Source organism: Centruroides vittatus, unplaced genomic scaffold (genome assembly GCF_030686945.1).
Source record: "Centruroides vittatus isolate TY-2023 unplaced genomic scaffold, ASM3068694v2 contig_970, whole genome shotgun sequence".
Taxonomy (NCBI): Eukaryota; Metazoa; Arthropoda; class Arachnida; order Scorpiones; family Buthidae; genus Centruroides; species Centruroides vittatus.
In genome coordinates, this window is record NW_027122643.1 from 3,681,597 (window position 1) to 3,694,273 (window position 12,677).

Genomic DNA, 12,677 nt, shown 5'->3' on the forward strand with positions numbered 1-12,677 from the left:
ATAATCCATTTAAAATGTAATTATTTTATTTAGAAAATTAATCGAGTTAATGAGGTTTAATATTCGTTTTGTTTCTATACAGTCAAAACTTTTATAGAATAATTTTTTGATAAATAAATAATATAATGTGTAGAAAAATAATGACATTTTGAAATATTTCATTGTTTTTCTACACATTATATTAATTTCTTTATAAATTATTTTACTTTAAGCAAAAATATCATTAGGAATATGCAAAGTGTTTACATATTAACATTAATACATGTATCCATTTATGGTTATAATTTATTAACTTTACACTAAATTAATATATCGCCTATTATTTTAATAACATATTATTTCGTTCTCGTATAATTTAGGCAGAAAAAAAAGGAGCTTCATCAACTGAATACGGTTTCGTGTTTGGTGTATATCAATTGACATTTTTCATACTAGCTCCAATTTATGGAAAACTAGTAAGTTTATTTAAATATTAATAAATTCTCGAGTGGTTAGCATAAAATATTATAATCTATATTTTAAAAATATATTTTAAAACAAGTTTTCATAAAAATAAAAATAAAAAACATTCCCTCCTTATTGTAATAATTTTTATGTAAAAGTCAATAATCATGATATAAAAACACTTAACAGTCAGTTTGATTAGAACGGTTCTTATTTGGAGTTTAATTAGGATTATCAGATGCGTGGAGGTTAAAAAGAGGACAGTAGATTATGATAAAAAGGCAGTGAGAAAAAATGAAGGCACACAAAAAACGATGATCGGTTAGGTTTTATTCCAAATGCATTTGCACTACACTTAATAAAACGAAATTTGCTCGTAATTTGCTATTTGTATTTATCAGATCTGATTTTTTCTAACAGTTATGGTTTGTTTGGTAGACGTTCATAAAAAAAAAAAAAAAACTCAATACAAGAATATTTCTTAAACTTGTCTTGGACTTCATCAAACCTTTATCGAGTCTGTTTTAAAATTGTTTCTTTCATCTGTCCTCCGAGTTGTAATTAGTGAAAAGATTCAACATTTACTTGTGTCCTAATATACAAAAAAATAAAAATAAATAAATAAAATACTCTACAGTTTTTAACAGTTTTGAATGGCATTTACTTTGAAATACTATCCCACTTTTTACTACATGCTACATTTATTGAATCGAAAATCATCAGCGTTTGAAAAATATGATTTTACATAAAGCGATTTAAATATATGGTTAATCTAGTAAACATATTAACGTTATTTTACTCGGTGTTATTTTTCTAATTCGTCTATTTAAAACTTAACGTTTGATGCTGTAATGATTTGTCTTAATGGCACAAGGACCTCTTGATCCAAACTTCTCCGAGCAATTCATCAAACATTTGAACTCATAACATGATTCATGTAACAATATAGCTCCTTCCAAAATGTTTTAAATTTTTTATCAACTTTTTAAAATTTTATAAAACATAAATTTTATTATAGAAGGCAAAGTAATTTTTAAAATTCTCTCTAAAATATATACACACTCATTGCCATAAATATTAACGCACCAAGGAGGAGTTGCTGGAAACGAACGAAATTGTACATGTGTGAGTGTAACGGTCATTACAAAATGAAAGCAAATGGATCATTTATTGCAGGAAAAACTACAAATGAAAGGAGGTTCTAATATCCTGTTGGGCCACCTTTAGCGTGAATACACTGTGATATGGGCGAGCGTGGAGGCATACAGGTACTGTACGGTATCCTGCTGCATCTCAGTCCATAATTGCTGCAAGCGGATCTCTAGTTCTGCCAAACTCATAGGCTGTAGAATATCACTAACATACCGCTGAGTTGTCATGGTCCCTTGAATCACTACTAGCAGTTGTATATGATGGCACCCCAGACCATCACACTAGCTTTAGGGGCGGTGTGCCACTAAACGTAGGCAGGATTGGAGGTCCCTGGTGAACGCCTCAGACATAAACACAGACATTGTCAGTGCCCAATCTGAACCTGGATTCGTCGCTGAAGACTACCCGGTTCCATTCCGTTGCGGTCCAATCCCATTGGGAGTGACACCACTCCGAACGGAGTAGATGGGTAGATGTCAATGGCAGCACACGTAATGGCCGCCGCGATCAGTGACGTAGCGAGGGGAGCAAGGGGGTGTATCATGCACCGGGCGCCACTCGCAGAGGGGCGCCAAAATGGTCTCCAAGACAAACTATATGTGTCGGGAGGGGGAGTGGGCGCCAATAAAGTGTCGTGCCCCGGGCGCCAGTTATGTTCGCTACGCCACTGGCCGCGATGCCAAATGTTCTTCATCCAGGCGTCTCAAAATGGTACGGACAGACACAGAGATCTGTAATAATGTCGCCACCTGTGTCCGGATGGCGTACAACGATACGGTCGGCTGTGTGCGTGCTTGTCGGAGGACCAGGAAATCTCCTGGCTAGTGGTCTGCCGATGGCGTCCTGAGCCTGGGCGCCGTGTGTGCGAACTCTCTCTTGTCAACTGGTCCCAACACTTCTTCACAGTGTTGTTAGAACGGCTTAGGTGGCGGGCTATTCTGGGAGATGATCATCCAGCTTTTCTCAACCCGATGATCCTTCCCTCTCAGACTCGGTTGTTCGTATGATCCTCAATTGCGGCATAAAGGCATATATAGTCCCTCTGCAACAAATAAACTACAAACAGGATGCCTTTGCGCTCTGCTTTTATAGGTGAAGAGGGCACATTAACGCCCTTTACTGGCATTATGCAATGGGCCATCACGCTATAATTCTAATCATTTCTATATGTGCTTGACTGCATGCCAAGTTTCGCAGCGATATGACAACTCCTCCTTGGTGCGCTAATTTTTAAGGCAATGAGTATATTGTTGCCCACTTCAGTCGCTTTGTCATATTGCCACCTTATGATTAAAGTTGTAGCAGGATGTTAAAATATCGCAAATTAAAACCTAAATATGCCAATCAAAAAACATTATATATACAGGGTGCGTGAAAAGTTCTGTCAATTTTTTGAAATACTTCAACAGTATAAAAATACTGTACAAATAAAATAAATTCACAAAACTAAATGAAGAATATTACCTCCTTGGGCTACAATGCATTTACGTAGTCACTTGCGAAAAGTTCCAACGATGGTCACGCATTCTTCCACCGAAATTTCGTCCCAGGCACGCGTCAATGCTGCTTTCAGCTGGTCCACGGTGGCGTACTGTGTTCCCGAGATTTTTTGCTCCAGGATCGACCATACCGAGTAGTCCAGCGGGTAGACCCGGCGAGTTTGGTGGCCAAACGTCTTTGCCCCAAAAGCCCGGAAATAGCTCTTCACAGACGGTAATTGTCGATTGGCCGAATGCGCCGGTGCCCAGTCTTGCTGAAGCGTGAATCCTTCTGGGCTGAAGTGCTGCGACGCCCACGGCTCCAATACGTCACGTAGGACCCGTTGCTGGTAGATGGCGGCGTTGATCTTGACATTCCGCTCGATGAAGACCAGCGGCGTCTTCCCAGTGGCGCAGATGCCAGCCCACACCATGATTGAGGCCGGAAAATGGCTGCGACCAATGGTTTTTGCAGCGGCAGTCTTCTGTTGACCCTTCTTAAGCAGCCGTCGATGGTTTTGGTGGTTTTGAAGTGGCTCGAAGGTGAAAATCTTCGGTGAAAAGCACCTTGTCCAAGCGACCAACGCCGACCAGCCGACACATTCGGCGAGCTTTCTCTAGCCTCTTCGCCTTTATCGCTTCATTTAAGAAGTGGACGCGGGGGGTCTTGTAGCTGCGAAATCCCAGCTTCCTCTTGACGATATTAGGGACTCGCTTCTCGCTGATTTGGAGCTCCTTGGCCATTTTGCGCATGTACACCTTCGAATTGCGACGAATCCAGCATCGTACCTTGTTGATGTTCTCCAGAGTAGTCGCGGTGGTTGGACGACCGCTTCGAGGACGGTCCACAGTCCCTCCAGTCTCCTTGAAACGTTTCACGATCCTGTAGACAGTCCTCTGTTGGAAACCAGTCGCGCGAACAATGTCGAAGGTCTTCATTCCCAACTTGTGCAACGCGACGACGATGAAACATTCATTTTCACGAGACATAACGTCAGCATAACTAAGAATAAAAAAATGATTCAAGCATTTTCTTGATCAAAATTGCACGCACAATCCAATAAAATTATAAATAATAATAATAATAATAATAAAATGCAATGACAAATGCCAAAAACGCACAAAAATAAAATTGACAGAACTTTTCACGCACCCTGTATATAAATTTTTCCAGGCACCTGATCAAAGCTTGAAAAAGAAGACGCCCGAAAAAAGAGGACTTATAAACTGTTTTTCAATGAATATTTGTTGAAATGTAGAACATATATTGAAAACATCGGTGACAGAATATTTAAGTGTGGGTAAGATAGAAAGCCAATGGAAACTCTAAGATAATCAATCAATCAATACTCAAATGACTTCAAAATTCCCAAACCCGAATGTGTATGAACATACTATATGCGATTCACATTGTGTTTCAGTGCTTCAGTTTAGTACCACAATTGATTGTCTCAATACTAATAAATGCAAGCAAATGGTGACGCTAAATCGAACTTCGAATGTATACTGTATGTAACTGATTAAAAATTTGTATACAATAAATTCTTAATCAATTGTATCAAAGATTACAATGTTTTATATCTTATGACAATGATAACTTATTACAAAAAATTCGATAAGAAACAATGAAATTACTTGTGTATAAAGAAGATAATGAAATAAAAGGAAAAAAACCTTTTTTCCTTCTTCGTTCTAAACTTTTATTACTGTATATGTATATACATTTTGTTTTCTTTGCAGATGGGCCATATCTCGCCAAATTTCATGTTATTGTCGGGATTATTTTTAGTCGGAGGTGCCATCCTTCTATTTGGGTGAGTTTAAATCTAATCTTAATCTAAGCAAATCATCTCTTTACAAAAAAATTTCGATTATCATCTCATATTGATTTTCAAAATAAAATAAATAGATAAGTTTAAGATTTCATCAAATACAATTATCATTGTTGATTGATTATCTCTGGAAGTATTTTTTCTTGATATATACTTCGTATATTTTTAAGCAAATGTTAGTTTTAGTTTTATAAGATAAATATTATAAGTTTAAATTCCATATTAGTGAATGTTCTGAAATTATAAAAAAATAATAATTTGAAATATCCGAATCTCATTATACAGGATGTAACGAAACTCCGTGTCAATATTTTAGGGATAGATTCTAGAGTTAATGTTTTTTACAATATCCATCTACTTTAGAGGACCTTTCATATATTACTTCACCAAAACGGGTCATTTTTTCCTTGTAAAACCTTCCTTCTCCTAATATTACATCATAATCAGCATAATAATGATGTAATACGTATATGGTCAACCCCTTACAGAAAAAAAACGAAAAACAGTTGGACTGCAAAAATCTTCAATGAAATTTACTTTAAATAAAATTTCGTTTTTACAAAATTAAACATAATAATTTACCAGAACTGCTAAAAATGTCTGACATTTACTCCTTATAAAAATCCAGCAACTAGTTACTTAACTTTTCCGGCAAAAACATTCAAAATTGCATATGGATTTTATTTAAAAAACTTTTCATATAATTAAAATGACAAAAAAAAACTTAATTTTGAGGATATAGATGAGCTTTATTTTAAAAAAGTTGTAAATGATAATAACGAGTGAAATCTTCATTACGATGACTCCTTCTTCATCCCCACTCCTCTACCTTTAATCATCAAAATTCAATAGCATCAATCCCCTAAAATAAACCTCCTTGCAAAATTTCACAATTTTTCGACAAAAGACAAGAGTTATTAAGCTTCAAAGTGAGTGAACAAAAGAGTACTCCCCATGCACACTAACATTCATACCTTCATCTGTCTATATGAAAAGATGAAAAGAATTTTACAATTACGAGTAATGATTCCATAACGTAAACTAAGTTCAGGTTCGTTTCGAAATGCACTCATTAATGTTAGTAAAGATAAGTTATTTAATAAAATAGATATCATTTAAACAAATTGAATTCCATTCAATCAAATTTAAATTGCAGTTTAAAAAAGAACAGAAATCATATTTTACTCAACCCTATTTTTCTTAAATTTGTTTAAGAGTGAATAAAACAGATGCCACGATAAAGATATTTTTATATTATATCAATTTCATATTTTATAAGTCCACAAAAGGCTTTAGGTTTTAGCCCTAAACCATTATTTAAGTTTCCTGATTAAAACTGCTACTAATTAAGCCTGCTGGAATCAAAGAACTGAGATATAAATGTAATGACCAAAAGTTTGAAAGAATTTTAATAAAATTTTAACTATATATTTATCAATACTTCAGAAGAAAATATAATTATGACATTCTCAATTTTCATGTTGAAATCAGAAATAATACAAAATTTTGTGTAATTATTATTACTACTTAGTGCTTTTTATTATTACTTAACTCTGGCCTTTAGATTTTTCTCTAAATTTTTCTTAATTATAAAATTTTTAAAGTTATTAGAATATAATTAATTACTATTTCATAATTTTAAAAATTGATCTCACCCAACCTTAAACTGTATCCTCATTAGATCAGGCCTGGCCAACCCGCGGCCCGCGGGTCGCATGAGGCCCGTCACGTTAAATTGTGTGGCCCGCTAAGCGATATTATATATCCATTAAAACTTTTGTTTCCCGTTATATGTATACCAAAACAATTAAATAAATGAAAATTTGCATGTGTCATTATTATAATGCGCAGTGCGAGTGCGAACTCTTAATATAACAATAAAATCTTATTCATTTTGTATTTGTTTTACTTTTTTAAAAGCATGTTTTCATAAATTGTGGCCAACCGTAATGTTACGCGTGATCAAAGTGGCCCGCCAAACAATTTGGGTTGCCCAGGCCTGCATTAGATTGATACAAGTAATCAAAATATTTTACTGTAAAAATGATTCACTTAAAAAAGTAACTGTTATTTTAATGTATAGCTTTTTGCAAGATTCGCCTCATGGCTTACCGTTCTTAATTCTGGCATACGTTCTACGCATTGTAGAAGGAACTGGATCAGCTGCTTATCAAGTGTCCAGTTTCTCAATTATAGCCAGAGAATTCAGAGACAGTGTAGCAAAAACAATGGTAAGTCTAAGCTAACTTTTATTTATTTTAAAGTTAGGCCTATTTACTTTACGTTGGATGCTCGATAATTTGTGGATCTATTGAAAAAATAAATTTGAAATCAGATGCGAATTATCTGACAATTCTTCATCTCGTAGTCTATATTATAGAGTACTTGAAACAGCTGCTGTTCTGTCCAAAGTCATCAAAAGAGTCTTTAAAAAATGCTCCATGGCACAATTTTTCCCGAAATCAACAATACACAAATAATAAACAAAATATTGTTTTTATCGTTTTCTTTCTTAATTATTATATTAGTCCCAGGAAAAAAATACCCTATTAGTTTTTCCGGACCATTTTGATGTCAACTCTATACAATGCAATTACCTGTTTCTTATAGATAGAAAAACAGATAATAAAGTTAAATCACTTGACAACTTAGTGATGATTCATTCCTACTTCTAAGCCCTGTGACATTTGCACGTGCTTCTAACAAATCACATGTTTGTACGATTAGTAATTCTTACGCAACTACTATTGATTAATTTCATAAATAGTATAACTTGTCCTTTGATAGCTTCATTTTTTACTCTTTGCTTATCTAAATTGTATTCGGAGTAAACTATTAACCTTGTTATCAAATAAACTTTTTAACTATAATTTTAAAATGAAGATCATTTATATATAAATATATTATATCTCCAATCTAATTTATTTAAAATAATTTTTATCGTGTTTTTAAGAGCTTTTAGTGTTATAATACATCTAAAACTAAAATTTTTTTTTATATTTTGGCATTTTTAACATGTAAAATTGTTTATTTGTATTGTTAAACACAAGATCATGTTGTTAACTCAATCACTTGGCTTTTGACTCCACCTTTATTTAGTTGATACGGTAACTAATAAAGGTGGAGTCAAAAGCCAAGTGATTGAGTTAACAACACGATCTTGTGTTTAACAATACGAATAAGCAATCTAGCACAACACTGTTTCTCTACAACTGATGTAAAATTGTATAACATGTTTTAAATCTCAATAGTTAAAAATAGGAGATTAAAATTTAAACTTTTTATTTATGAAGATATTTATTTTATTTATTTATTTATTTATTTATTTAAGCATTCTGGTACAAAGACCCTGATGCGGGGATAGAACAAAACAAAGTATACATAATCTTATAAAATAACAAAACATATTTCACAAATATATTCATCAATTGTAATAATTTAAAATTATAATTGCAAAATTTATAAACTAAATCCAAATCAGAAAATAAAACTTAAAGAACTACTTGGGAGAACTATCCGAAAAAAGAAATTAGCAACCAACAAAGCTAAAACTTACCTAGAAAAAGAAAAAAACAGCAATTCAAACCAATTGTTCAAAAGAAAATCGGATAGTCTCCCAAGCAGTCCAAGCAGCCACAGATTAAATAGTAGGCAGATTACGCCCCGAAACGTAATTTACATAAATAAGCACAGCTTTCGCTTTAAGCCTAAAAAAGCAATGAAAAAGAAATCGAAAATCAAATATACAATAAACATTATGAAATAATCAATTTAACCCTCTTTATGAAAATAAATACCTTAAAGAATAAATCAAAATCAGAAATAACTTTTTTAAACTGATTAAATGAAAAATTGGGAACCCCAAAAGTCTCCTCACGTAATTTTGACAAAAGAGGACAAACAGCAATAATATGAAATGCATCCAATGGTAAGTCCGCCACACCACATATGCAAATGTCCCTTCTGTAATTACATAAAAAACTTAATGAATTACATCTTATTTGCATTAATACGGCCATAACATTAGAAGAAAAATTACTATTATAAATAGAACAATCAAAAAAAGGTTTATTCAAACTCTTATACCATTCACAATAAGAACTTAATAATATGCCATGATTCAACTTCAAAATATAATTATCAAAATTATTTAACTTTAATAAATAAACACTATTAAAATCCTGTAACAAATTATCAAAATCGATTCCATTCCTTGAACAACTAGCCCACCAATACTTCGACAAAGGCAACTGAACATGTTTCACAACATAACGTAAACAAATCTTACTAAGGCGTTCTTCATTTAAACTCAACGTTCTAAAAATCCAATTAACAGATTTGTTCAGGATCAAACAAGACAAAGGAATCAATGAACATTCCATAGACACTAGATAACTAGGAGTACACCTTGGAAGCCCATACATTCTCTTAACAAAAGTAGTTAATACCGTATCCAAACTCTCCGCCTGAAACCCCCACACCTCCGAAGCATAAAGGAGAGATGAGCCCACCACGGCATTAAATAACCTTAACCGATCCTTCAAATTACACAACTTAGCAGACTGACACATATGAATAACTTTGTCCATTTTTATCTCAGCATTAACTTGACAAGACCTCACATGTGTATTAAAATAACCATTACTTTTAAAAATTACACCTAAATACTTATATTGAGATACAACCGAAATTGGAACACCTCGAAACCACCATTTGTCAGCCTTAGAAGCCTTACCACCATTTCGAAAAACCACAATTTTTGATTTAGCAAGATTCAATTGTAAACTATTATCGCTTAAATAATTATCCAGAAGGTCAATCGACCTCTGTAATGACCTCGGAGAATCCGCCACAATTACCACATCATCCGCATACGCTAATACTTTAACAGACACCCCACCAACAACTATACCATCTCCGCCGGAATCATCAATACAATTTAATAAATCATTTAAAAATAAACTAAAAAGAATAGGGCTTAAGATACAACCCTGTTTAACACCCTTATCAGAAAAGAAAGGCTGAGAACAAAAATTCCTCCATTTAATCCTAACATTCGAACCACTATATAACTCTGCCAATAAGGATACAAACTTAAAACTTAATCCAAACTTTAATAATTTCCTCCATAATAAATCCCTATCAACAGAATCAAATGCTGATGCTAAATCTATAAAAAAAGCATAAACCTTACGCCGTTTCCTACTTAGTGTCTTAGAGATAACAGTATGCAAAATAAAAATATTATCAACAGTAGAGTAACCTGCACGGAAACCAGCCTGACTCTCTGACAGAATATCTCTCAAATTCAACCAACTAATTAACCTGTAATACAAGACTCTACAAAAAATCTTAGAGACACAACACAACAACGAAATACCTCTGTAATTAGTAAGCACCGACCTTGAGCCACCCTTAGGCACCGGAACCAATAAAGAACTCTTCCATTCATCTGGAATAACACCAGTTCTCAGAACCTTATTAAAATTATCTAATAAACAGAGAAAAGCACTATCAATTTTCCAAAATTCAGTAGGAATACCATCTATTCCAGGAGCACCGCCAACAGTCGACTTACTTAAAACGACTCTAAATTCCTCCTCCGAGATGCAAGAATCCAATATTTCGTTTGACCAAGTCACACAATCATTAAAAACCACTAAATCAACATCATATGGACTTTCAGAGCCATAAAGGGAGAAAAAAATAACTAAACCAATCAAATAAACTAATATTAACCTTAGCATAATTTCCTCTTGCTTTACATAAATTCCAAAATAATCTATTATTTTTATAAAAATTTTTAACATTTTGTAACCTTTTACAAAATTCTTTCTTCTTTGCTAAACATAATTTTTTTACCAAACTTCGGTATAACACAAAAACTCTCCTCTGAGCCGGCAAACCATTTTTCTTGAACTCTAACCAAGCTCTATTTCTGGCTCTAATCATTAATCGACAATCCAAGTCAAACCAATCATTAATTCCAACCATAGTCTTTTTCCTTTGAGTCAATCCTTTCACTTTGGCAAAATCCAATATCACCTTACTTAGCTCCAACAAAGATAAATTGGGAGTCTGCTCCAAGCAACGCCACAAATCAGCGGACAACGACTCCAACTGACCACTGTCCCAGAAAATCCTCTGGTAACAAGTACCAGAACCGCCCAAAGAATCTATGGCACGATCTTCCAAATAAAGTACTATCGGGCAGTGATCGGACCAAAAACAACTCTCTACTCTAAAACATTTAATACAGTTCCACACAGAAGGAGTAACCATTCCCAAATCAATTACTGAGGACCCTCGGTTAGAAACAAAAGTAAACTCTCCCGCTTCATCACCAGAAGCACGACCATTTAAAATTATTAGATCATTATCTGCACAATACTCAAGAACTTTCAGTCCTCTCACATTCATATTTACATCTTTGGAGGCTCTACTTCTCTTATTAACAGCAATACCACTACTATCACATATATTTGTCGAAATCACATTATCGTTACCAGTCCGTGCATTAAAATCACCCAACCAAATCCAATTCGATTCGTCGACCTCAAACCTGGACAGTACATCAAAAATTTCTTGCCACCTTTGTTCCTGCATATAAACAAAACCAATATTAAACTCTCCTAATGGTAGCAGAATATTAATCAATACAATATAACTATCCCTATAAATAATATTAAATTTCAAAGATGATTTAATGCAAAGCAACCAACCAGCCATAGGTCTACCCCTACTGTGAGCCCTCAAAGCATCACCAACAATACAATGATATTCTCTTAATTCCTCCCAATAGCATCTGCTCCCACCCTTAATAAACCAAGTTTCCGATAAAAAGACCACATCATACTTCAATAAATAATTCCAAAAAGACCGCGGTTTATTACCAATCCCAGCACAATTCCACGCCATGATAGAAAACACAGAAGACATTACTGGTTGCTATGAGATCGGCACCACCTTAGCTGATACTTCATCGACTTTATACCGAACTCCATCTACCAGTAACTTATCATAACTTAACCGGACACTTCTTGCTCCTTCTTCCCTTTTTTTCTTCCCAAATACTCTTAGGTTGTATCAGTAGTAGTGGTTTGAGTAGCACTGATCACAAAATTAATTTCATGAGACATACTGATCACAAATTTAAATTAATTATTAAATGTTTTTATAAATTTGAATTAAATTAATTTTATTTTAACAATATTTGATCACAAAATTAATTTTCTAATTACAAATTTGAATTAAATTCATTTTATTTTGACAATAAGGTAAAGTTTCTGTATTAATTATTAAATGGATAAAAATTTATTGAGTAAGTTAAAATGATTCAATTTTTGCAGGCTGGTAACTAAATTTCTTTTTAAAATATATCAACTAGATATATACTTGCAATTCATCGTGTTGAAACTTCTAATGAAAAATTACTTTTTATTTTTACTTAAATTTAAAAATATCGCGGTTGAGAATATTTCAGTAAATTTAAAACATGACAATTTGAAATAATATTTTATTATTAGAAAATAAGTTGCATTGGTAATTTTTAAAATAAAAATTTGTCGAGTAAATTAAAACACAACAATTTGAAATAATGTTATAACAAAAAGACAAAGTTTAATATATTCTTTCTAATTATTAATTTGCAATAATAAATTTTACAATTTGTTCTAATATAGAAAGTAAATTAAAACGGGACAACTTGAAATAATAATATAACAGTAAGGCAAAGTTTAATATATTCTTTCTAATTATTAAATTAATTTGC

General features: G+C 33.1%; 1 protein-coding gene across 3 annotated transcripts in view; it reads left to right on the forward strand.

The window, feature by feature from the left end:
• Nucleotides 1–12,677, forward strand: part of LOC136985499 (MFS-type transporter SLC18B1-like) — a 41,384-nt gene that overhangs the window by 2,994 nt on the left and 25,713 nt on the right. For all 3 annotated transcript variants that reach the window (XM_067282792.1, XM_067282793.1, XM_067282794.1), the window contains 3 exons: nt 360–455; nt 4,815–4,888; nt 6,990–7,137. In XM_067282792.1, coding sequence (XP_067138893.1) covers nt 360–455; nt 4,815–4,888; nt 6,990–7,137 — 318 coding nt within the window. The remainder of the gene's footprint in view (nt 1–359; nt 456–4,814; nt 4,889–6,989; nt 7,138–12,677) is intronic.